This window comes from Ambystoma mexicanum, chromosome 3p (genome assembly GCF_040938575.1).
Source record: "Ambystoma mexicanum isolate Mex_15411 chromosome 3p, UKY_AmexF1_1, whole genome shotgun sequence".
Lineage (NCBI taxonomy): Eukaryota > Metazoa > Chordata > Amphibia > Caudata > Ambystomatidae > Ambystoma > Ambystoma mexicanum.
The window spans coordinates 256212056-256237742 of record NC_090925.1 but is presented as its reverse complement, the minus strand read 5'-3'; the positions used below and the strand labels follow the sequence as shown (position 1 = coordinate 256237742).

Sequence of the window (25687 nt, the reverse complement as noted above, 5' to 3'; positions counted from 1 at the left end):
AGTAAGACCAAGGACATCAAGGTCTAGTTCTTCAAGGAGTTGGCAGATGTCAGAGTGTTTGACAGCGGAGCGAGAGTTGAGTGGCAATATGAAGAAGGTTGCCAGCCTTAAAGACCTTCTGGGGAGGGGTACACCTTCATGCACTAATTTTAAATATAAACCTGGTTTGCGTCTGGCACTTAAATTTGTTGGCCTATGGTCACTTCATTCAGAGAAGGTACAACTAAGCCTAGACCAGTTTTCTTCCTATGCAACTGCAGTTTGCATGATTCTGCATATTCCAGGTGTCTGATTACTGAACAGAAAATCTTTGGAAACTGTTATTCCTTGTCAATGTTTGTGCTTTTCTGAGGAAGAAGTGGTCTCTCTGGACTCAGCAGATTAATAACATTGTCAAAGGGACAGCAAACAAAGGGGAAACAGTGTTTTTTTTGTTTGTTTTCTTTGCATTGGAAGAAATGATGCCCAAATCCCTTATGCTTTAATGTGCTACAGTCATCTGAAATGTTAGGGTCTTGGAAAACGTATGCATTCAACCACATGATGGGGTCATATACAGGTAGTGCTTCAAACACTCCAGACTGGTGGTATTCGGCGTGTTGGCCTGGCCTAGCATAGTTTCACATCTTTCCTTGTAGAAATAGTGTGAACTTTTTTCAGATTTCAAAAACCCTAATTTCCCAAAAATCCAGAAACCTAGCCTCTCCTGAAATTTTCTAATTTACGGTTTAAATGCAGCGTACATCAGAGTTTCCTACAATCTCTTTGATGTAAGCTATGATTTTCCTTGCATCTTCGGGACCATGCCGAGAGCGCATGAACTTGCAAGAGTAACTGCCCTGCAGTAGAATATGGGCAATGGTAGCTGCTGCTGATACATTGTAGCTGAAGGATTTGGCATGGTGGCACCTTTACAATTTTTGTGTAAAGCCCTTTTGTTCCACTGTTGCTACTTTCAGGAAAGTACTTGTTAACACTTAACTGACCAGGTCATGTCCTGCCTGCCTGCCTGCCTGCCTGCCCTATCAGGTGTCAGTACACAGCATAGAGGAGTTGCAATAACAAGCGGGTATTTGTGATAGTGGTGTCCCTCACTGATCCTGTATAAATTTGGTCTTTCATATGACATCTTACATAATGTGCTGAAGTACATCTCTCTTCTTTCCCATTAGGTTGTTTCATACGCTCGCTTCTTGCATCCAACCAATGCCCTTGTTTGTCTCAAAGGTGAACATTTCAGTGCACCAACTCTCAACAGAGGCAGCACTGTGGACCCCTCCAAACGCAGCTTTTCCACACCAAGATTTAATGCTGCTTCTCCAGGAGTGGAGCTGGGTAAGGATTACAAGTCTTCAAGGTTTGCATGTTTTAGCCGACCATTGTCTTTTTTTTGGTTTATTTTTTGGGTCCATTATTTAGTATTTGATTGGTGCTCTAGCTACCAACCAATCTTGTTACCAGGGAAGAGCACTGTTCAGTTGATAGTGTATTGGTCTGCATGAAACATACAGGTAGCGTTTAAAGAGTATGGCCTTTAATACTCAGTATTTGACAATCGTACTTGTGGTGTAGAGGACTGGTGGGAAAAGGCTAGTTGTGTTGACATCTGGCAGGAGGATACTGTGGTAAAGTGGTCTTATTATAGATGGTTTGGTCTGGTTCTGCTATCTAGTCTGAAGAGTAATGTTTTGAATGGATTGTGTCCTCCAACATAGCCCTTGTCTTTGATATTTCCGAATATCCAGCTTGCTGCCTCGGAAAAGTAATTTTCCCAGTAGAGGGCACTGTGCGTTGATGCCTTTCGAGTTGATGTCCCTCAGAGGCCTCCGTCTTGACGTCGACATCATCATGGGTATAAGTAGCGTGCGCAGTGTCAGTTGCTCAGTTCTGTTTTTCCATGCTTCTCAGCTTCGTTAACGTTACGCTCGGTTCTGTAACTTCATCGAAATTCCTGCAAAATTTCTTGAAGTACTTGAGATGCCCTAATCAGCTCCATGTCCCGTTTAAAAAAAAAAAAAAAAAAAAAAAAAAGCTGCGAATGCGGGGCTAAGATAGCTGACAGACAGTCTGTCTGTGGTGCCTAGGGGCAGAGCATCTGTGTTCCGAATGCATGTAGTCCACGGCCAAGGCTTTGCGGGAGGCAGAGGAAAGTTGGAGAGAAGTAAGCCTCAAATCCATTACCCCGTCCAAACGCAAATCATCGGACGAGTTGAGACCTTTGTCTCCTCGTCATAAAAACCCAAACACTCCCGATCACGTTCTCTAAGTGGATCGCACCATTCCTCGTCTTTAAGGCATGATGAGGAAAGGCGCCATAGGTCGCCGTCCACTTCGTCTAGTTCACCTGTGAGGGGCAAATGACCCTCAACGCAGTACCCCGGCACAGTGGGAGGAATTCAGAAAGAGTATGTTAAAGTTGTTCGAGAATGGGGCTTGCCCCCCTCGAAGACACCTAGAGGCGATACCCCAGATGAAACACCTGGGAAGCACAGGAGCCATGAGTCCTCAACCTCGTGTGCAAAACCCTTGAGTCGAGAGGGCCTCCTTGACGCACAAGTCGTCACTATCGACCCATTCGGCAAAGCTGAAGAGTGTTATCGGCACCCTCATCGAAGGAGAAGCCATCGATGCCTCGTGTGTTGACCTCCTCGACCCGTACACGACCGTATCTTTGCTTTCGTCGAAGACGTCAACTACTTTGGAAAAGTCGAAGCCGTTGACGTCATAATCGACGAATTGAACAATTATGACTTCTATAGCGCCGCCTTCCACCTTTTTGAGAAGACTACATACCTCAATCTCGTTCAGACTATTTCAAAACCTTCTCAATCTAAGGATGCAGAACATTCATCTGACGAGGAAAGAACTTGTCAGAAGAATCCCGAATGAAAAATCTGCAGGACTCTGATTTAACATACATACTCGGCAAAGGACCACAGGAACACCCTATTCTCCAGTATGGGGTCTGACATGGATTCACATGCTCATGAATATTCCCCGTCGTCCGGCTGGGAATCCTCGGTAAAGAAAAATCAGTATCAGTTTCGTTTCTGATCTGTCTTTCGTAGTAGTAACCAATCACTGATCTCTGCGTCATACTGACCACAGCCAATGACTGCCATCTCCCTAAGCCCCGCCTCTGGCAGCCATCTTCAGATTTTTACCGCACGTTCAAGTGTTGGGATCCTCGCCCGTGGGGATGATACAGGGACGCACACGGCCGCGACTGGTACAGACGACAAGGATCTCCCGTCGTCGCCTCCTCCCCGGGCTTCCCCTCCCGACGAGATTGGATAGTTTCATGCCATGATCGCCAGGGCATCCGAGCTTTTCCAGCTCTGCCCGGAAGAGAAGGAAGGTTTCCTTTATCAACGGGGCGAGACCAAGAGGAAGACGGTCCTCGCTGTACCTCTACTGGACGATATCTGGGATGAGGGTCTCGCCCTCCTCGAACCCATCCACAACGCCTGCGAGAAGAAGTACCGGGTCCCTCTACGTCAACCTCCACGCCGAAAGAAATTGGACACGATGGGACGCAGAGTCATCTCATCGGCAGCGACGACGATTAAGGCTGCCAATGCCTTGGCTATCGTAGCCCGCTACGACAGGGAGTTGTGGTACAAAATCGCCCCCTGCTGGACTTCCTACCAGACAAGCGGGCGGAGGCCCTAGAGATCTTGCAGGAAGGAGAAGTGGCGTCGGACCACGCCATTACGATAGCGACGGACATCGCTGACACTGGGTTTCGCCAGTTGGGCAACAGCGTGTTCCTTAGATGGCGTGGATGGCTCAAGGCAACGGACTTCCGGCAGGACATGCAGACCAGAGTCTTGGACGTGCCGTTCGACGGGAGCAACCTGTTTGGGAAAACAGTGGACGATTCCCTACAAGCCATCAAGACGGACACGGAGACGGCCCGGGCTCTTGGTGTTCTCGAGCAACGACGGCCGCCCTTTCGGCACGCCGGAGGCAAGCAGGGTGCCTCCAAAGGTTCCGGCGGCGGATTTTCCACCTATCGTCAAGCGGCCCGTTCGTCGTCACAGGAAGCCTACAGGTGACGAGGCAAGTCGGGCGGACCCTGCCGTCGTCGCCAGGGAGGACAAGGCGGCAAAGCCTTGTCGAAGCAGGACTGAACCGGCCATGGGGTCGGGCCCCCACCGAAACACCCCGGTGGGAGGCCGGTTGACGAACTTCGTCAGCGTGTGGGAGTCCATCTCCACCGACCGTTGGGTGCTGGACGCCCTGGCCCAGGGTCACACGCTCGAGTTTCTAAAGAAGTGCCCGCGCGTCCCCCCCAATGGCCAGGAAGGAACATCACGTCCCTCAACTTCTCTTGGAGGTAAAGGCGATGCTCAAGAAAGGCGCCATCGAGCTCGTCCCAAAGAGGCTTCGGGGCTCCCGAGTTTACTCAAGATACTTCCTCGTGAAGAAGACAGGAGGATGGTGTCCCATCCTGGACCTACGACGACTGAACAAATTCATCAAGGCACAGAAGTTCCGGATGGTCACCCTCCAGCACGTCCTGGGTCAGCTGGAGGAGGGTGATTTTCCTGTCGTCGTTGGATTTGGAGGATGCTTACTTCCATATCCCCATCCTAAAGGGACACCGAAAGTTTCTCAGATTCGTGGTCCAAGGGCGTCACTACCAGTTCAGAGCCCTTCCCTTCGGATTGAGGTCGGCACCCAGGGTGTTCACCAAGTGCCTCGCACCGGTGGCGGCGCGGCTGCGCCTGGAGGGGATCCACGTCTGCCCCTACCTGGACGACTGGCTCATCCGAGCAAAGACAAAGGAACTCGCCGCGGAGCACACAGCGAGGACCATCCAACTACTCACGGACCTGGGATTCTCCATAAACTACGCCAAGTCCCACCTGGTGCCCGCGCAAGACCCACTGTTTCTGGAACTCGACACAGTGGCGCTTCTGGCCTCTCCGTCGGAGGAAAGGACAAGGGCCATCTTGGGCAAGGTGCAGCGGATGCTGGTTGCGGACGCCGCCAGGGTGAGGTCCATCAAATCCCTCGGAATGATGTCGTCTTGCATTTATCTCATCCGCCTGTGCAGGCTTCAGATGCGACCGTTACAGGAGTTCCTGGACACTCGCTGGATTCAGATGACGTGCAGCTTCGAGGACAGGATCACACAACGAGAGCTTCCGACGAGCGATCCGGTGGTGGGGCACACGCGCGCATCTGATGGCGGGCATGGACTGCCAGACCCCGGGCCACCAGAAGACAGTGACCACGGATGCCTCCCTGGAAGGGTGGGGAGCGCACACCGAAAATCTGCATGCGAGAGGCCTTTGGCTTCCGACGGAGAAGTCCCTCCATATCAACGTCCTGGAGCTGCGGGCAGTGTTTTGGGCCCTCAGGTCCTTTCTTCCATCCCTCAAGGGCAAGGTGGTGAGGATCTTCACCGACAACACCACCACCATGTTCTACATCAGGAAGCAGGGCGGTACCAGATCCCCAGCCCTGTCCAAGGAGGCGCAGGATCTTTTGCATTGGGCCGTCGCCCAAGGGATGTTTCTGGTGCCGTTTCATCTGGCAGGGATAAAAAACACCATCGCCGACTCGCTCAGCAGAGAGCTGCGCTCGTGCCACGAGTGGGAACTACGACAGGATCTAGTGGACCGCCTCTTCCGACGGTGGGGCACTCCCCAGATCGATTTTGTTCGCGACGGCGACGAACTCCAAGTGCCGGAGGATCGCCAGTAGGTTTCCCCAGCCGAGGAGCATTGGCGATGCTTTCTCGTTCCACTGGGAGGGCCTGTTTCTATACGCGTTCCCTCCATTGCCATTGCTGATCCGGCTCATCAACCAGCTCAAGAGGTCACGGTGCAGGATGATCCTCGTCGCACCTGCGTGGCCGAGGCAGATATGGTTCCCGCACCTTCTGGACTTGTCAGCGTCCCCGTCAATCAAGCTGCCAGTGGACGCGGATCTTCTCTCCAGGGAAGGAGGCGCCATCCTCCATCACGACCCGAAGTCGCTGAACTTGCAGGCCTGGCTCCTGCAGTGTTAGAGTTTGGAGGTTACGACATACCGGCCGACTGCAGAGAGGTTCTTGCAAAGGCCAGGGCGTCCTCAACTCTTAAATGCTACGTACACAAATGGAAGAGGTTCTCTGTCTGGTGCCATGCACAGAAGATTAACCCTCTATGGATTACGGCTCCTCAAGTACTGCCGTACCTACTGACGCTGGCCAAGACTGGACTGGCGCATGTTTCCATCAAGATTCATCTTGCCGCGATCTCCCGATACACCAGAACCACGGGACGGACGTCTTTGTGGTCTCATCGTCTGAAAGAATTCATGAAGGGACTGTTCAGATCGTTCCTGCCGGTGAAGGCTCTGGCCCCGGCGTGGGAGCTCAACGTGGTGCCGACCAAGCTCATGGGACCTCTGTTCGAGCCTCTGCACTCAGCTCCGTTGAAGTTCTTGTCGTGGAAAACCGCGTTTCTTGTGGCCATCACCTCCGCACGACGAGTGGGAGAGATCCAGGCCCTTTCCTGCAAGCCCCCGTACTTGACTTTTCACAACACGAGGGTAGTGCTCAGGACACACCCCTCCTTCATGCCCAAGGTGCCGTCGGATTTCCACCTCAACGAACCCTTGGTGTTGCCTGTTTTCTTCCCGTCGCCTTCGTCGCCGGCTGAAAGGACTTTGCACTCGCTGGATGTGGCTAGAGCGCTGAAGTTCTACGTGGACCGCACGAAGAGTTTTCGGAAGACGTCACAACTTTTTGTGAAATTTGGACCTGTCAATCAGGGGAAGGTTCTCTCAAAGGCTTCCATTATGTATTCTTGTATTCATGAGCATGTGAATCCATGCTAGACCCCATGCTGGAGAAGGAACAAGTTACTTACCTGTAACTGTTGTTCTCCAGCATGGGTCTGGCATGGATTCACATGCAAACCCTCCCGCCTACCCCTCTGCGGCTCTTCACTTGGTCATACTGCCACTTCACCTGCTACCAAATCTGAAGATGGCTGCCAGAGGCGGGGCTTCGGGAGGTGGCAGTCATTGGCTGTGGTCAGTATGACGCAGAGATCAGTGATTGGTTACTAGTACGAAAGACAGATCAGAAACAAAACTGATTTTTCTTTACCGAGAATTCCCAGCCTGACGACGTGGAATATTCATGAGCATGTGAATCCATGCCAGACCCATGCTGGAGAACAGTTACAGGTAAGTAACTTGTTCCTTGTACCATTTCACAAAGCTCTACACAAGACGGTATCTTCCAACTGGGAAACGCCTGCGGTTGTCCCAGCCGTTAACAAAAGGTTAACAGCAAAATATAGAGCATCAGCCTCAGACCCACTATCTTTTGAAGCATCGAATACCAGAAAGCCTGATAGTACAGGCTGCAACCTATTTTGCCAAACAAAATGCCAATGCCGCAAGATAGGATGACAAAAAATATGATGCCATGGCTATGGTTTTCTCAGCCGGTAGTATGGAGTTAGTCTGCTAATGCCACAATCACGCTAGCGAGGTTTACCCACACCCTTTGGGACTGCGTTTCAATGGCAGCTGACTTCATTCCCAAAGGGGAGGAACGGGATGGCTTCTTGAAGCTTGTCAAGGATGGAAAGGAAGCTATGTGCGAATCCCTCCAGACCGGTCTCGACTGTTGACTGCATCAACAGAGCCATGGCGACTAGTACAGTAATCTGCAGATTTGTGTGGTTGTGGTAGTCAGGCTTTGCCCCAGGCGTAGAGTCCAGACTTCTCAATATGCCCTTTGACGGCAAACCTCTGTTTGGGAGTAAAGCTGATTAGTTTGGAGAAGCTGCAAACTTCCAAGGTGACAGTGGCAGCTCCGATGAAGCAAACTCCAAAGCGCCCCACAGGTGCACCCTGTAGGTCCTTTTGCTATTCCTCATTCGGGAAAGGCAGAGGACCGTTGGCTCAAAGAGGTCCAAGACGATTCCACATTGGTGGACGGGTTAGAGGTACTAAGACCGGAATAGCAGGAGCCGCTTTACCCTTTGCTTCTGTGTCAGCTGCCCCAAAACCTCTGAGGTCTTACATCACAAAACGGCAGTAGGAGGCCGGATGACAAAGCATCTGAATGGCAGGCTATTAATTAAGATGTGTGGGCATTGAAGACAGTTGCCCAAGGTTGCTGCCTGCCTTTCCCACAAACGCCTCAGTCATCCACCTGGGAACAACTCTTTGAAGGTTCTGGATCCGCTCCTTAAGCAGGAGATTTTATCCCTGCTAGAGAAAGTTGCTGTAGAACCAGTTCCTGTAGTGGAGAGGAACAAGGGTTGGTACTACCCACATTTTCTATTTCGGAAAAAAGGCAGGAGGATGGAGACCCAGCTTGGACTTAAGAAACTTGAACAAGTTCCTCAGGAAGGACAAGTTCAAGATGGTAACCCTTTCTCAGATCCTTCAGGCCTTCCAGCTTCAGGATTGGTTGGTAACATTGGACATTCAGGATGCTTACTTTCATGTGCCAATCCATCAGAGTACCTGAGGTTCACCATTGGCAACTCTCACGATCAGTTCGTGTTCTGTCATTTGGGCTAACCGCCACCCGAGAGTTTTCACCAAGTTGATGGTGGTTGTGGCAGCAAGTCTGAGGAGAGAGAGACAGGGGAGGATTCAGGTCTACCCCACCTAGATGATTGGTTTATCGGGGCAAATTCCCCGGAACAACTCCAAGATAATCTAAGCTATGCTTGCGCCTCCCTCCACAGGCTAGGCTTCTTCCTCAAATTCATGAAGTCCCATATGATACCATCACAAAGACTCCAATTTATCGCAGCAGTCCTGGATGCATCCCTGGGAAGTCTCTCCACTAGAGGTGAGGGCTCAAGATGTTCTACAGATGGTGACAAAAATCCAAAATGCCCAATATCTTCCGGCCTTCAATTTTCTGAGGTTGCTCTCCTGATGGCATCCTGCATTTTCTGGTGCCAGAGGCTTGCCTGAGAATGAAATCTCTCCAATGGGCTCTCAGGTCCTAGTGGTCAGTTCTCGGAAAGATGTCAGATCTCCTACAAATCTCAGCAACCATGGCCGGAGATAACAGTAGCGAAGGACGCCTCACTCACGGAGACCATACCAACGATTTGACCAAACTACAGATCACCCTTTAGAGCTAGCTGAGGGCAATCAGACTAGCGCTGAAGGCCTTTTCCTGCCATCTGTATGGGGGAAAGAATGTCCTGATAATGGCGGACAACACAGTGGCCCTGTACTACCTCAACAGGAGGTGGTGTAGGGTCACTACTGTGCAGAGAGGCAATGCAGCGCTGGTTCTGGGCAATACAAGAAGGAATCTGTTTGCAGTTCACCTAGCCGGAGAGAAGAACACGACAGCGGACGCGCTGAGCAGGCAGAGCAGTCTCTTACGAGTGGGAACTAGCTCAAGAAGTCCAAGAGATATCCACCCTTTGGGAACCCCCTCAAGTTAATCTGTTCAAGGACAATGCCAACCAGAAGTGCAAACTATACTGCTCAAGGAAATTTCCCCCGAGAGGAGCTCTAGGAGATGCGTTCATGATGGACTGGGAATTTCCACTCCTCTACGCGTTAACTCCCCTTGCGTAATAAGGAGGTTGAAGAAAACATGATCATAATTGCCCCAGATTGGGCCAGGAGAACGTGGTACCTGGATCTTCTGGACATGTCAATCTGTACTCCGATGCGTCTTCCACAACAGATTTTCTATCACGGTTGGGGTTCTCCATCCGGATATCGGGACTCTCGGCCTTCACGCATGGTTCTGAGAGGATGCGATATAAAGATTGGGACCTCCCGGATGACATAATGGAGGTTTTGCTTTCGGCTAGAAGGCCAGCAACCAAATCCTTATACTGCTGCCGTTGGAATAAATTCTACAGCTGGCGTAGATATAAGACTGTTGACCCTCTTTCATGCAATACACAGATGGTGTTATCTTTTCTGTTGCAGTTAGCAAATCTGGGGCTCCAAATTGGTAAGATCAAAGGTTACCTAGCAGCGCTTTCCATCTTCAAGTGCACGGCTGAGGAAGTCTGCTTCTAAAATACCTCCTGGTAGTACAATTCTTGAAAGGATTAACTAATGTTTTTCCCCAACTCCTTTTCAAGTCCTCCTGTGGGATCTAAATTTAGTTTTAAACTTTTTAATGGGTATTCCCTTTGAGACTCTTCATTCATGCCCATTAAGACTTCTTACCCTCAAAAAAGTATTTTAGTGCCAATAACATCTGCTCGACGGGTGAGTGAATTACAGGCTTTATCCTGCAAGCCTCCTCATACTGTCTTTCACAAGGACACAGTGGTATTAAAGGTAAAGCCTAACTTCCTCCCCACACAACTTTGGTGTTTCTTCGAGTTTGTCATAATAAAATCAATGTACTGTTTTGATTCCTTCCATTCTTCATACATTTGTAGCTCGGGAGCAAATCAATGGGAACTTTAAACACTCTAGTTGGTGGAATCACGAGGACACAGAGTGCATGGGTTAGTGGAGATTCAGTCTACAATAGTAATACCTTGCAAAAAGCATTTGAGCTTTGTGGCTGCAAAGGCTGGATGTTGCTGAATGATAACACAGAATCATTTGAAGTCGATGAGAAGGATGTTCTGATAACTGATATTAATCCTGACTGCCTAGACACACACAGGTTTGGATATTAAGCACGACGGGAAACTTTCTGGAAGCTATTGGCAATTTGTAGAACACCCAAATTCTAAAGCCATGCCAAGTGACCAAAAGCTACCATTCTGACCCACGAACTTCTAAGATGTCCTGCATGTAATGGTATTAGCAGTCTTCTACTTTTGCACAGGAACGGGGGAGCGCACAGGTTTTCAGAACATATGTCCTCACTAATACTTGCCTATGTAGTGAACTCCAAGCTTCTGTAAAGTTTGAACTGACAGATGCCATAACCAAGAAGAGAACCGAGTCATTAAGACTCCATATGGTGTGGCATAAGACCTGCAAAGCCAGGGATTACACACAATAGGATGTAAAGGCCTATTCTGCAAGCCGATTAAAATTCTAAGGAACTCTTTAGAATCCTAAAAGCTCGCAACCCCAGTCTCCCCTCCAGACACATGCACGAAAGATAGTAAATGGTGTGCTAACATTCAAGTAGCCTTACTAAATAAAATGTCCATGCTACAATCTAAAATTAAAGACCAGCAGGACAGCCAGAAGCTTGACAACCGCTTACTCTCCCCTGCAAGGTCCCCCTCTAGACATTAACACCAAACCATTCACCTTCTCACCGTTACTGAGGTAGAAAATATCATCCTGAGAATTAAACCATCGAACTGCCAAGGTGACCCTTGCCCAGCTCCCATCATTAAGGACTCTGCCCATGATCTGGCTCCATTCATTACGGCCTTCATCAACTCCTCCTTTAAAACAGGTATTGTCCCGTACAACCTCAAGAACGCGTGGGTGATCCCGTTGCTCAAAAAACCATCCATAGAGCCAAGTATACCCATGAACTTCCGACCTATCACTACAGTACCATTTTTGCTTAAGAGTCTGGACCGCGCAGCTTACCTTCAGATCCAAAACGACCTGGAATCTAAATCTGCTAGGTCTACGACAATCCGGATTTCGGGCCAGACACGGGACGGAAACTGCTCTAATAGACCTAAAAACCCAAATTGAAGTATTGAAGGACCATGGCAAACTAGCAATGCTATTACTCCTCGATCTCTGTCGCATTTGATTTGGTCAACCACCAGATCCTTTGCAGGCACCTCCACTCTGCTGCTAACTTCTCATCCTCCGCTGCAGCCTGGATGAAATCCTTTTTGAGCAATAGAACCATGAGGGTCTTTGCACCATCTGCAGCCGTGGACCCCTCCCCTATTCACTGCGGCATACCTCGGGGATCTTGCGTGTCACCTACACTTTACAACATTTTTACGAAACCACTCTTTGATGTGCTTGACTATCTGGGTGTCTCCTACACCAACTATGCGGATGACACCCAGATACTCATTCCCATCTCGGGTGATTATCTAGCTGACACCAAGGCCCTCAATGACGTCTACCTGGTCATCCAAGCCTGGATGGCCCAACACCAGCTATGCCTAAATGATGATAAGACTTAGCGCCTTATCTTGGGTACCTCACAACGCCTGAGCAAACTTGAGCTGTCTTATCAGTCATTCACCAGAGACGGTAATACCATACAAGTCCCGAAAGACACCAAAACATTAGGCTTTTACCTTAACGCCACCCTATCCATTTCTAGACAAATGCAGTCCGATCTGCCTCTGCATACACGTGCAAACTTATTGCAGCCTGCAGACCGTTTCTTACACCCCTAACAGTGTCACACTAGCTAGAACCCTCATTATGGCAAAAATTGATTATTGCAGTGCTCTTTACTTGGGTACCAGCCAAGAGAACCTGAACAAACTCCAAACAACCCAGAATGCCATTCGAGCGGCCTTGAACATCCCCCGCAAACACCACATTTCAGAATCCAGAACCAACCTAAAGTGGTTACCCGTCAAGCAGAGAAATTCTTTAAAAACACTTGCCCTCACGCACAAATGCCTGGCCAACAAGGCCCCTATCTACCTCTGCAGTCGGCTGTCACGCCACTCAACCGCCCGACCACTAAGAACTGCCCAGACTCATTGTCTATCGATCCCCAGGTTTAAGCTTCAAAAAGTGGGGAGGAGGAGCTAGCTTCCCTATCCTAGCCTCCAAACTATGGAACACCCTCCCCGCTACTATCTGAGCGGAAGATCCTTTCAACTCCTTCAAGACCAAAACCAAATCTTGGCTTTTTGACCAGCACTAAGACATGCTCTTCGTCTCTGTTTTACATACTCTGGCCCGCTTCCTCTGATACTATTTCTGGCCCGCTACCTCTGTTACTATTTCTGTCCACCCTAGGGTATATCCTCTGTTAATCCCAGTGTCACTGTAATCTTTGTAATATATGTAATTTAGAAAGACTGTTAATATGCTGTTAATGTAAATTTTGTAATGTAATTCTGTCTGTATATTATTGTAACTCTGTACAAATTGCGCCCTGATGCCTCCGGGCCTGATGGTTTGTGCGTTATAAATAAAACAAATACAAATACAATTTCCATTTCATTCAGTCGATGTGCATGGACTAATGCAGCACTTGAGACCGGCTTGCTGAGATTACACACATTTTCAAAGAAAAGGGCACAAACATTTGTCCAAAAAAAGACGAATTACATCTAACAGTATGAATAAAATGAAGCATGCAAGCAGCCACAACGGGGGTCGGAGGCTGCCACTGCTTATTGTTATGATACTTGGCACCTTATGTATCATTGGTATGATCTCAAAGTGCTGGTTGTTGAACGCCCTCAGGGAGGGAAAGGGAGGGGGAGGACACTTCTTAGCAGTAGGTGTGGTGGTTGGGAGGTCAAGTATTGGAGGGTTGACACCCAGACTGATTTGTCGCTGCGTTAGGCATGTAGGAGACGCTTAAAGTAGCGGTGTGTGAGCAGCTAGCTGTGTTTAATTAGGATGATGAGTATGTGGCGGGTGTTAGTATGAGAACAGCTATACCGAATGTGTCATAGTATCGGTGTTCTAGTTGAGTGGTGGTGTATAGGAGAGAGTAAGTGCGATATGGTGGTCATCAGTAAGGTGCTTGAGATCGAGCATTCCATCTATACCATCTATTCTTATCCGTTTTATTTACTGTGTCCGTTCATTCTACTTAGTCTGCATCAATTTAATCTACTAGTCCATCCATTCCATCCACATGATCTACTCCATCCATTCCGTAGACCCATTTCTTCCTTACCATCCGTTTAATGTGTTCTAACCTTTCCATCTTTCCTATTCATTCGATCAGCTCTGTGTTCCATCCACTCCATCAGTTCCATCCACTAGTAAAACATTATTTGTGGCTTTGAATCAGAGGTTTTAGAATGTATACAAAGTGTAGCCACACTGACACAAGCTTCAATGGTCAAACTGTATTTGGGATTCAAACCACACTCCCCAACACAGCAGTGTTGTAGTACATGTTTCCTCTACCCACCCACTGTTTCAGATTTGCCAGAGCATCTGGAGACCATGCAAAAGGCAGCTGCGTGCATTATAAATCCCAGAAACATGACACAGCCTAACAGAAGTTGACGGACCCCTTGCAAAGAAAAGTTTAATATCAAAATCCATTGTTCACCTCAACTAGACCTTTTCAAAAACGGGGAAAAATGCCAGGACAAATCCCACAGCAACATGCTTCATGCTAAACCCTTTCAACCAAGCTCTTAGATGATTATACAGGCTAGAACCAGTGAAAGATTACTCGAGTAGGGGAGCCACTGCCTCAAAGTTGGGATTTCATATACCTTCCATCCAAACCACAGCACCCCAGTTTGAGGAAGACTCACTTCCTTCAACGATGGGAAGAGATTACTATTGCCAAACAAGACCCCATTCACAAAAGTTATTGTCTAGGATTCATTTAACTGCCAATAGAAAGTCATCCGAACAAGAGGACAAAACTTTAACAGTGCTATTAAAAGAATGTAAGGCGCTTGGGGGGGGGGGGGAGAGACGTACAGGACATAGCCATCTATGAAAGGTGTTCAGGTATTCAAAGTATTTCCAAGCTCTAAGAAAACCAACTGGATATTATTAAACAGGTGGTTTCGCCAGGGGTAAACATTTCAAGTTGCAAGCTGCTGCCAGTCGCTGTCCACCTTAATTCTCTAGCTACGCACATGATATCATTTCTTGCTAGCCAAGAATTTTGCACCCTGGGATTCAGTTTCTAAACCCATACATATCTGGGAAGCAACAGAGCTCTGGATGTGTGCAAACATAGCTACACAATGTACAACCCTTCAGGAAGTAATGTTGTGGTTCCATGTGTTAAAAGAATAACCAACGTTTTACGTGAATGAAAAATGAACATTCTTTATTTTGGGGGGGTTCCCCTTCCCAAACCCCCTTTTGCCTAGCTGTATTACCCCAAACCCCTACCCTTTTTAATCCCTTACCCCACCCCATATATAATTCCAACCAAATATTTGACGTTTTTTCCATTCTTTATTTTTCATTACAAAAGCTATCCGTTATACCAGTTTTGTAAATCCAGTGAACTGGTTCAGTGCTTCCAAAGCACACGAAATGACTAAACTTTGGGATGGGTGCAAAGTCAGTTTTAAGGCTCTCTTTTGGGATAACCATCTTTACCAAGAGGGTTCACAATGTTTCTGTGGTGGCTACATCTACTCTGAAATGCAATACCAAGTGACCTCTTCTAGTTTGTTGGCTGCCAAAGGTGGATACGTGAGGCCATAATCGGTGGTCCCTCAACAAAAGGTGAAACTTCACCACATTGGTATCGCAGTGACTCTGAAGAAATCCAATCTGTTTTGGATTCAAACCAAGGCTCCTCAGAAAGGCTAAGCATCTGCCCTCCTTCTGTATTTGTGCTCTGAGGATTCGGACTTTCTGGATATGGTTTCTCAGCCTCAAACAGTGAGAGGTAATTAAAGTGGTGGCGATGATGGCCTCTTATGTTGTGTACCCAATAGCTTATCCATGGGGAAAAATCAAGGAAAAGCTCTGGGCAGGAGTAGTTGGGCACTGGGATAATCTAATGGCTATAACCTCGGAGAGGCCACTAATATTCTACAATGCTGGGATTCGCAGAACTCGTTTGGTTCTAGAGCTCAGTGGACCTAGTGCTGAAGTCTTTCCAAAGGATAAAATGGCACAATGTTAGACATCACCAAGTGAGGCGAATACAATTGCTACAGCTGTTGAAGGTAGCAGAGCATCTATGGAAATAGTTTGTTGAAAGAAACCCTGTCCCAGAGCACGGTTATGAGCTACTAGATAAACAGTGGTCCTGCTGCATCCTCGCCTAAAAACAGTGGCATTCTTGAGATGTAGATGGTTGCAAATGCGCAGGACCAAAGATCCCCAGGGCAAGTTGCAACAGTCATCCATGCAGGCTGTTCACTTAGGGTCATGACTGCACCAAAAGGAGGGGCTGGGGGAGGCAAGCTGTTTGTGAAGATGTGAGGTGGGTGCTCTCTCTCTCGTTGACTATGGCACTGACTAAGGGTTATGCGGGGGGTAAGCTGATGGCCCTGTGGGTGGTCACCTTGCATTGCCTCTGCTGCTCTGGAAAAGAGAACTTGGCCAATGCTTTGTCCAGAAAGTATGTGGTGATGCAAGTTGGTATTGCACATGCACCGATCTACCTGTAGGGTAGGACTGGCCCTGGCTTCCCACGGTAAGTCTTCCACCCCAGGCTGAGAGGGATTCCCATCACCTTGTTGCACATTCAGACTGCTGGCTAGATGACTGCTCCTGTGGATCCTGTCTTTTTGTGACTGTATCTCTGCTGGGCTCTTATTCTGATTCCCTCTGGCCTTGTGTGCTGGGGTTGTCCTGCAGCATCTAATGCCCTCCTGAAGATTGTCTCTGCAGCATTTACTGGATCGAAGTTGAGAGCCCTGCTACAACCTTGCTGCTACTCCACAATGAGCAGAGAAGAGGTGAAACACTTTATTTCGCCCCCTCCCCCTGCAGCCGTTCTTTGTGGGAGGACCATGCCTGCTGTTTGGCTGTTCTCGCCCCATGAGCTCTATGACCTGCTTGCTAGGACCCAGTCAAACCACACTGGTGCTCTTGCTGCTTTAGTCAGTCACTTACAGGAGGACCCCACTCCTGGTGTTCTGCTCTTGCCATCTTCAAGGTTTTTACTATTTGGAACCGGGCAACCAAAGCCGGACCCAATCCAGCCTTACACCCATGCTAAATGAGCTGATTCCGTTGCCGCATCACCCTAAAGTGACTTTCCCAGGACTCTTTACCCCATCCTGTCATTTGTCCTGACCTCCAAGTTCTTCTGGCTGCGCAGTGTTCTGCACCCCTGCCGCTACCTAATGCACAAGTGAGCTTGATCCTTACTCTGCAGTCATGGTCTTCTGGTCTCCTAGAAATCGAACCTTGGTCTGGAGCCATTTTTTGGCCCCCCGGGTTTTCCCTGTCTGGTGGATAACTTTCATTGCACCTTGTCACAACCCTCGCCCAAAACCCCCTCTGGCAAACCCATTGGCCAGGTCGAGTCAGGACTTGGGCCTCTAGAGCCTGGCATCTTTTCAAAAGCACTCATGGGGCCAGTCCTGGCGCCTATGGCGCCAGGCTCATACAACATGAAAAACAATGTGCTTGGGAACTACTTTATTGTATTGTCAGCCAACATGGAGGCATCCACATAGCTTGGTTCTTAAGAACCAAGCTATGCAGTCTAGTGTTTTGGTTATGGCAGCCTAGGGACTACTTTAACTGGACTATTTTGTTTGGGCTATTTAAACCACACCCGAGCAAGACAACACGCTTCGTGTTATTTTGCAGCTTGCAACGTGACGCTCCCCGTGTCCAGCTATCCCCTTGAACTTCGGAGAAGCAGAACCTGCAAGGAGACAAAAGGAACATCATTAGCAGCAGCATTTTACCTGCAGTCTTCATCTTTAAACACTCGCAGCTACTGAGAACAGCTTCGTCAAAACTGCACGCCTCCCGGACAGAACAACCTGAAAGAGGAAAATGGCGGCAACATTAAAGAAAGCAGTAGACATTTACAAATTACAAACTGCTCAAAAGGCTTACCTGGCTGGTCGTCTCTCGGCTGGCACCACTCCAGACATTCCACTTGCGCTAAAGAACACTGCGACCTACAAGGAAGGAAAACACGGGTTAGCAAAGGCAAGACTTTGCAGCGCTGCGCATAGCGCTTACTTACCGCATCATAGCGCTCTTAATGTGCCATCATTTACCAGCGGGGCTCAACCAAGCCAGTTCGCTGCGCTGAAGCTCTGCATACCTAAGGGAGAAAAGAGACATTTTAAACAGAATGGCATGCAGGATAGCAACAAAACTAAAGAACAGCAATAAGACCTACCTGAACAATATCGAACTGGCCGGTGTCAGGGAAGTAACTGGACCGCACTCGCCCATGAAATACAACGCGCCCCTGCAAAGAAGGCAGGACGGAGAACACGCCTAATTCTACCACAAGGTGAGGAGAGGGTGCCAGAGGGACTGAAATCATACGGGGGTGGAGGGAGGATACTTACCCCAGTCCGTCAGTCTTGAACACAGTCCTCCTGTATGTTCAGGCAGAACCCTCCCTGCAGACCACATCGGGGCAAAGCTGAGAAGCATACCAGCGAGTAACCTGGCTGGGTGGCGTCCTTGTGGATACCAGGTGAGCGTAACACACCTGTAGACTGGAAGTACCATATACTTAGTTCCTCCATAACCTCATGAGCGCTATTGAGTTCACCCCTTCTTTTCCTATGGATAAACTCTGAACTCCCTAAAGTCACTAAAGCAGCAAGAGTCAATTACTTGCCTGGTAAACTTGATTGTGTAACTGTTAACCCTATGGGCCTGAGTATTTGGAAGCATTCCCTGCATTTGTAGTCTATTCCTTTGAGCAAGTCTTGAACGGTTTGTGATGTTTCACTCCTGTTTGAACTTAAGTGATGCTTAATGCTAACCTCGTTATTACTAGTTGTAGGGGTGATTTGGGTCCCTTAGGAGGACGACTGATGGATAGCACTACAGCCATGTTCTACCTGAACAAACAAGGAGGGACTCGCTCGCCAAATCTGTCCAAGCTTGCCCACAAAATCTGGAAATGGGCACTCAGACGGAACATCTTCCTGTCATCGCAACATGTTCCAGGGGATCTCAATGCCCTAGCGGATGCTCTGAGCAGAGACCCCTTCCCAGAGGAACACGAGTGGTGTCTACACAGAGAAGTCATATAAGAGATCTTCTCTCATTGGGGTTTCCCCACTATAGACCTATTCGCCACAAGCGAAAACGAACAATGCCCAGGATTCGCATCCAGGTTCCCACAACCAAACTCCCAGGGGAACGCCCTGTGGATGAACTGGTCAGGGATGTTTGTGTATGCTTTTCCACCAACTCCTCTAATCAGGAAGGTGGTCAACAAGATGAACAGAGAATCGATGACGCTCGTCCTTGTTGCTCCCATGTGGGCGAGACAACCGTGGTTCCCACACTTAGGCAGACTGGCGCTGTGCGAACCCATCAGACTTCCGAGCTGGTTCAACCTATTGTCCCAGCACCAAGGTCAAACAGTCCACCCTCAACCCAACTCAATGAACCTGGCAGCATGGCTCCTGAGGTCCTAGAGTTTGGACATCTCAAATTACCACAGAGTTGTATGGACATCCTAAAAGAGGCTAGGAAGCCCAACACAAGGCACTGCTATTTTAACAAATGTAAGAGATTCGTAATCTGGTGCCAGAGTAAGCAAGTCAACCCAGTTGATTGCACTCCTTCCACTATTGTTACTTACATGCTCCACCTGCTGGATGCGGGACTGGTTTTTAACTCCCTGAAGGTACACCTGGCAGCCCTGTCAGCCTACACCACTTCCCATAACAAGGTGTCGTGGTGGAAAGTACCAGTAGTTAAGGCCTTCATGGAAGGAGTAAAGGGACTTCACCCTCCTATTTCTAACCCACCTCCAGGATGGGACCTTAATGTGGTGCTATCTAAGCTCATGGGCCCCCCATTCGAGCCCATGCATAAGAGCAGTCTCAAACACCTGACTTATAAAACTGCCTTCTTAGTAGCCATTACCTCTATAAGAAAGGTCAGTGAAATTCAGGCTCTGTCAGTGGAAGATCCCTTATTTACTGTCCATAAAGATAAACTGGTTTTACGTACACACCCTAGGTTCTCACCTAAATGATTTCTAAATTCCATGTGAACCAGTCCATCAAGCTTCCGGCTTTCTTCCAAGTCCCCAAAAACTCGGCTGAGGTCAAACTACACACACTAGATGTGCATAGGGTGGTCCTCTACTATGTAAACAAGACCAGACTGCTAAGGAAAACAGATCAGCTGTTTGTCTCCGTAGCCACAGGCAGAGAGGGAGATCGCATCTCTAAAGGTGCCATCTCTAAGTGGATTGTTAACTGTATCCAACTGTTACTCACTTTCTGAAAAGACTGCCTTTCACGCCTAAGGCCCACTCCACAAGATGCATTGGGGACACCCTGGCTTTCATTGCAAATGTACCCCTTGACACCATTTGCAAAGCAGCTACTTGGAGCTCTATTCACACCTTTACTCGGCACTACTGCATTGACACTCATTCCAAGACAGATACACAAGTGGGTCAAGCGGTTCTAAGACATGTATTTGCTCATGAGCCTTCTCACATCCCACCTCCTTCAGGTACTGCTCGCTAATCTATGCGCAGCATGTGATCTAAGCAGATTCCACATCCCTCGGAAGGGATACATTACTCACCGTAATTGTATTTCTATGCTTGTATCTACTTAGATTCACATGCGATCCTCCCTTCCTCCCCTCTGAGAGAAGGCGCATGGATGCTTGTAGTCTTAGCTTTTTACCTTCTGCTTGGACTATATGTACTCGCGCAATTACTCATGCTACCTCATGTCAGAAAAAACACACTCCGAGGGTCCTAGACGTGTGAGGGATCATGGGTACAAGGGACGTCACACTAGGGATAGTATTACTGGCACGCCCTGTGTCGACGCCCATTTTCAAATTTCGAAAAACAAACTGTAATACTCTGCAGCTTCCACTAGATGTCGGCCTATGCACAGCATGTGAATCTAAGCAGATACAAGCATCAGAAATACGATTACGGTGAGTAATGTATCCCATATATACTCTCTCTGAGGCTTGTGGAATCTGCTTAGATCACATGCTGTGCATAGGCCGACATCTAGTGGAAGCTGCGGAGTATTACAGTTTGTTTTTCGAAAATGGGCGTCGACACAGGGCGTGCCAGTAATACTATCCCTAGTGTGATGTCCACTGGACCCATGACAGACTTTGGGCCTTGGAAGGCCTCTGGCCTCGGCCCTGCAAGTAGGGAGAGTGGGGGGGTGGAAACATACTCTACACTCATATATGTATTTCCTACACACACTAGCCCGCTGCCACAGGGTGCGTATCGAGGGTACCCCTTTCAAATTCTGCCCCAAGTGCAACCACAAGTATCCTTGGTTTGACAAACCTGTAACCTCTGCTTGCCAAGGGACCACCCCGAGGCGAACTGTAGAGCGTGTAGCCGGTTCAAGGCTAAGACACTAAAGGACCGCTCGACCAAACGTTGGGCCCGCCAGGCAACGCAAGGCCATGGAAGCGGAGGGCACATTCAGTGATGGGAGCGATGGCGTACTTTCGGGCGGCGAGGGCAACGAGGCGTCGAAAGACAGCCAAGCGCAAGTCCCCGACCTCGGAAGGCTGTCCGGCAGGGCAGTTATGGGGAACACACCCGGTGACACGAGCGCTACCCACATCACTTCCACACCTAAGCACTCGAAGTCCAACTGAGACTCGACGTGTGTCGAGTTCTCAGAAAGAGGCACACACAGCGGTCCACCGAATCGGTATCCTCTGGGTGTTCTCGGTCAAGATCGCCTCACGACACCAGGCAACCATCCACAGTTGCCAAAAGTGCCTCACTCACCAAAGTCATGGAGGTATGCTCGTCAGACGAAGCCGACCGCCAGCCCCTGGCCTCTCACCAGGAGTCGGCGCCAGCAGACTGTTCGGCGGCTGCTTCCGAATCCTGACGCCCTCACTCTAAGGAAAGGGACACTACCCCCGAATCTCGACGCCAGGTGTCGAAAAGCTCTGAGGATGAAAACACCAGGGAAACTCTTCCACTCATGGGGAAGGGGGGAAACAGCAGAAGAAACCATCTCACCCTTCTTCTGCACCAGTTACATAAAGACAGTTCTAAGTCTTCTGATAAACAGCTAGCCAAGACCCCTGCACAAGCCCATAGGTCCAGTTAAGTCATAGAAGGGGAACCATCTCAAGAAAGGGTCATTCCCAGCTCCAAGAAATGGACCAGTGAGGATATAGACAGGGTTATGTCTAGAATGTCCTCGCTAGCAGACTTCTACTCCAAGAACCCAGAACACTTCCTCTCCTATACCCTTGACAGTGCTACTCCCTCAGGGTGTAGGGACCCGCAGCCCCCTGGTAAGAAACCTCGGTTTGATACCCCAATGCAAGGTTGGTCTTCAGACCCTTTTTACATCCAGCCTTACAACCAGTATAGTGAGGATCCACTGGAGGAGGAGGAGGAGGACCACCCATTGCTTAGGTCATTCCAAGTCTATCATACGGAGAATTGATCCTTCTCAATCCTAACCTCACCAGGGCAGTAAACCCCAGAATTGAGAAATTGTTCAGGGTAGCCCAATCGGACCCCCTTTACATAAGGAGGCAACTGAAACCTGACTCCCTGGTAGTTACTAATACCCGGAAGAGTTCGGGAACGCCTCTATCATCTGAGGCTCCCCCCGACAAGGAGAGCAAGAAAATCTATGGGTTGGGAAGGAAGGTAGCCTCCACTTCTGCTTACCAGGCAAGGATTGCCAACTCCACCACTCTGCTGGCTAGTTACAACTGCCACCAGTGGGAGCAAGTAGCTGCCCTCATCGACTCCGCACCGGAACCTTTAAAGGGCCAGTTGGCCCAGGTTGCGTCAGAGGGGAGAGCCGTGTCCGGTTGCATCCTTAAGGCAACCTGTGATGCCGCAGAGAAGGCCGGTAGGCTAATAGCAGAGAGCACTGTCATTAAGAGGCATGCTTGGTTAGACAGTCAGGGTTTAAGGCTGCTTGCGTCTCGGGTTTAATCGACATGCTGGTGGAGCCTAATCTACTGTTTGGCAAAGCGGTAGAGGACGCATTAAAGAATGCCAAAGAGGAGTATGAGACTCTGAGATCCTTGGGACAGTTGACCAACAAGCCCCCTAATCAAAGAGGCAATAGTCATTTTCGTCGCCCACGCAGCCAAAATTCACAAAGAGGCTCCAACTATTCACAGGGGCAGGGTACATCATGGGGTAACAACCAGCAGTCTACCCAGAGTTACAGCAGACAAAGCAAGAGGGGCCGTGGTAAGGGTAGAGGCAGCCCCATCAGAGGCGGCACGCCTCCCGCTAAACAGTGACGCCGCGCTCGGGGTCCCTTCTCACGCATCCCCAGTAGGGGTACGCATTTCCAACTTCACCCAAGCTTTGGAAGGGATCACATCAGACAGATGGGTGCTGTCCAGTGTCCGAACTGCTCGAGCGTCCCCGAAACCACCCCCACGTCAAAGAGCACATTCCTTGGACCACCAGAAGATTCTCATCGAGGATCAATTTTCTAGCAAAGGACGCGATAGAACTCATCCCGGGCAACTAGGTAAACGAGGGTATTTATTCAACTTACTTCCTTGTGCCAAAAAAAAGATCTGACAATGCGCCCAGTATTAGAATTACGCCCTGCAAACAAGTATGTCAAGCCCCAAAAGTTTTGCATGACTACTCTCCAAGACGTAATCCCCCCCCTCCTAAAAAAGGGATTACATGGCAACATTGGATATGAAAGATGCCTATTTTCATATTTCCATGTTCCCAGCGCACAGAAGATTCTTGCGTTTCAAGGTGGACAGTCAGCACTACCAGTTCAAGGTGCTGCCCTTCGGTATAGCCTCAGCTCCAAGGGTATTCACCAAGGTACTGGCGGTGGCGGCGGCACACCTGCGCAGGGAGGCAATCCCAGTGTACCCTTACCCGGACGACTGGCTCATCACGGGGGAGACCCCATTAATTTGCAGGTCAAACATTCAAAGAACGATCAACCTCCTCTTCGAATTGGGTTTCTCCATAAACGAGAAATAGTCTGGTGCCAAGCACCTCCAAACAGTTCTCAGCTGTCTTAGACACTCGAGGGGTTGGCCTTTCCATCAGAGGAAAGAATTTGGAATCTACTACTGCAAATTCCTTTTTACAAGCCCGGTCGACAGATAATGGTGCACAAAGCGAATCGTTTGCTAGGCATGATGGCGTCATGAATTTACCTGGTCCCCTATGTGCGCCTGCAACCCATGCAAGAATGGTTGGCGAAACAATGGTCTCAGGCAAATGGTCAGTGGGACGATCTAGTGGTCGTTTCGCCAACACTTGTATTCACTGGTGGACAAGAACCTGTCAAAGGGGAAACTCTTCTACGATCCAGAAGTACAGGCTGTAGTCACTAGACTCATCCCTGTCAGGGTGCGGAGCACACCTTCTCCACCACACAGCTCCGGGTCTCTGGTCTCACACAGTAGCCAAGAATCATATCAATCTGCTAGAGCTTCTGGCAGTATTCAGAGCGCTTCAGGTGTTCAAACCCCACCTGTTGAACCGGTCAGTGCAGGTCCTGACAGACAGCACAACAGCAATGTTTTACCTAAACAAACAGGGAGGGACTCGTTCGCCACATCTGTCCAAGCTTGCACAAACAATGTGGAGATGGGCACTCAGACGGAACATTTACCTGTCATCTCAACATCTTCCAGGGGATCTAAATTCGCTAGCGGACGCTTTAAGCAGAGTTCCCCCTCCCAAGATAACATGAATGGTGTCTGCTCAGAGAAGTCGTAGAAGACATCTTCTCACCGTGGGGTTTCCACACTACAGACCTATTTGCCACAAGCGAAAACGAGCAATGCCCGGAGTTCGCATCCAGGTACCCCTAGCCAGACTCAAGGGAACCCCCTGTGGATGAACTGGTCAGGAATGTTTGCCTACGCTTTTCCACCAACCCCTCATGAGGAAAGTGGTCAACATGATGCACAGGGAATAGATGACGCTCATCCTAGTTGCTCCCATGTGGGCGAGGCAACCGTGGTTCCCACACCTACGCAGACTAGCGGTGTGCGAACCCATCAGACTCCCGTACTGGTACAACCTACTGTCCCAGCACCAAGGACATACAGTGCACCCTCAACCTAACTTAATGAACCTGGCAGCATGGCTCCTGAAGTCAGAGTTTGGACATCTCAACTTACCACAGAGATGTATGGACATCCTAAAGGAATCTAGGAAACCTAACACGAGGCACTGTTACTTTGATAAATGGGAAAGATTTGTTATCTGCTGCCAGAATAAGCAAATCAACCCAGTTGATTGCACTCCTTCCAATATTGTCACTCTGGATGCAGGCCTGGTATTTAACTCACTAAAGGTACATCTGGCAGCGCTGTCAGCCTACATCACTTCCCACAACAAGGTTTTGTGGTGGAAATTACCAGTGGTTAAAGCCTTCATGGAAGAGGTAAAGAGACTCCACCCTCCAATTTCAGGGAGCTTGCTAAGCTCATGGGCCCACCATTTGAACCCATGCATAAAGCCAGTCTCAAACACCTGACCTATAAAACTGCCTTCTTAGGCCATTACATCCATAAGAAGGGTCAGTGAAATTCAGGCTCTGTCAGTGCAGGATCCTTTCTTTACTGTTCATAAGGATAAACTGGTTCTACGAACACACCCTAGGTTCTACCTAAGTTTATTTCTAAATTCCACGTTAACCAATCCATCGAGCTTCCGGCCTTCTTCCAAGAACCCAAAAGCTCTGCTAAGGTGAAACTACACACTCAACGTGCGAAGAGCGGTCCTCTACTATATAGACAAGACCAGACCGCTAAGGAAAACAGACCAACTGTTTGTCTCCGTAGCTACAGGCAGAGAAGGAGATCGTGTCTCTAAAGGTGCCATCTCCAAATGGATAGTCCATTGTATCCAACTATGTTACTCACTTTCTGAAAAGACTCTGCCTTTTACGCCAAGAGCCGACTCTACAAGAGGCATTGGGGCCACTCTGGATTTCATTGCAAATGTACCCCT

General features: G+C 49.0%; 1 protein-coding gene across 2 annotated transcripts in view; it reads left to right on the top strand.

The window, feature by feature from the left end:
- Positions 1-25687, top strand: part of CABLES2 (Cdk5 and Abl enzyme substrate 2) — a 419982-nt gene that overhangs the window by 329754 nt on the left and 64541 nt on the right. For both annotated transcript variants that reach the window (XM_069650746.1, XM_069650745.1), the window contains one exon: positions 1173-1335. In XM_069650746.1, the coding sequence (XP_069506847.1) occupies positions 1173-1335 (163 nt within the window). The remainder of the gene's footprint in view (positions 1-1172; positions 1336-25687) is intronic.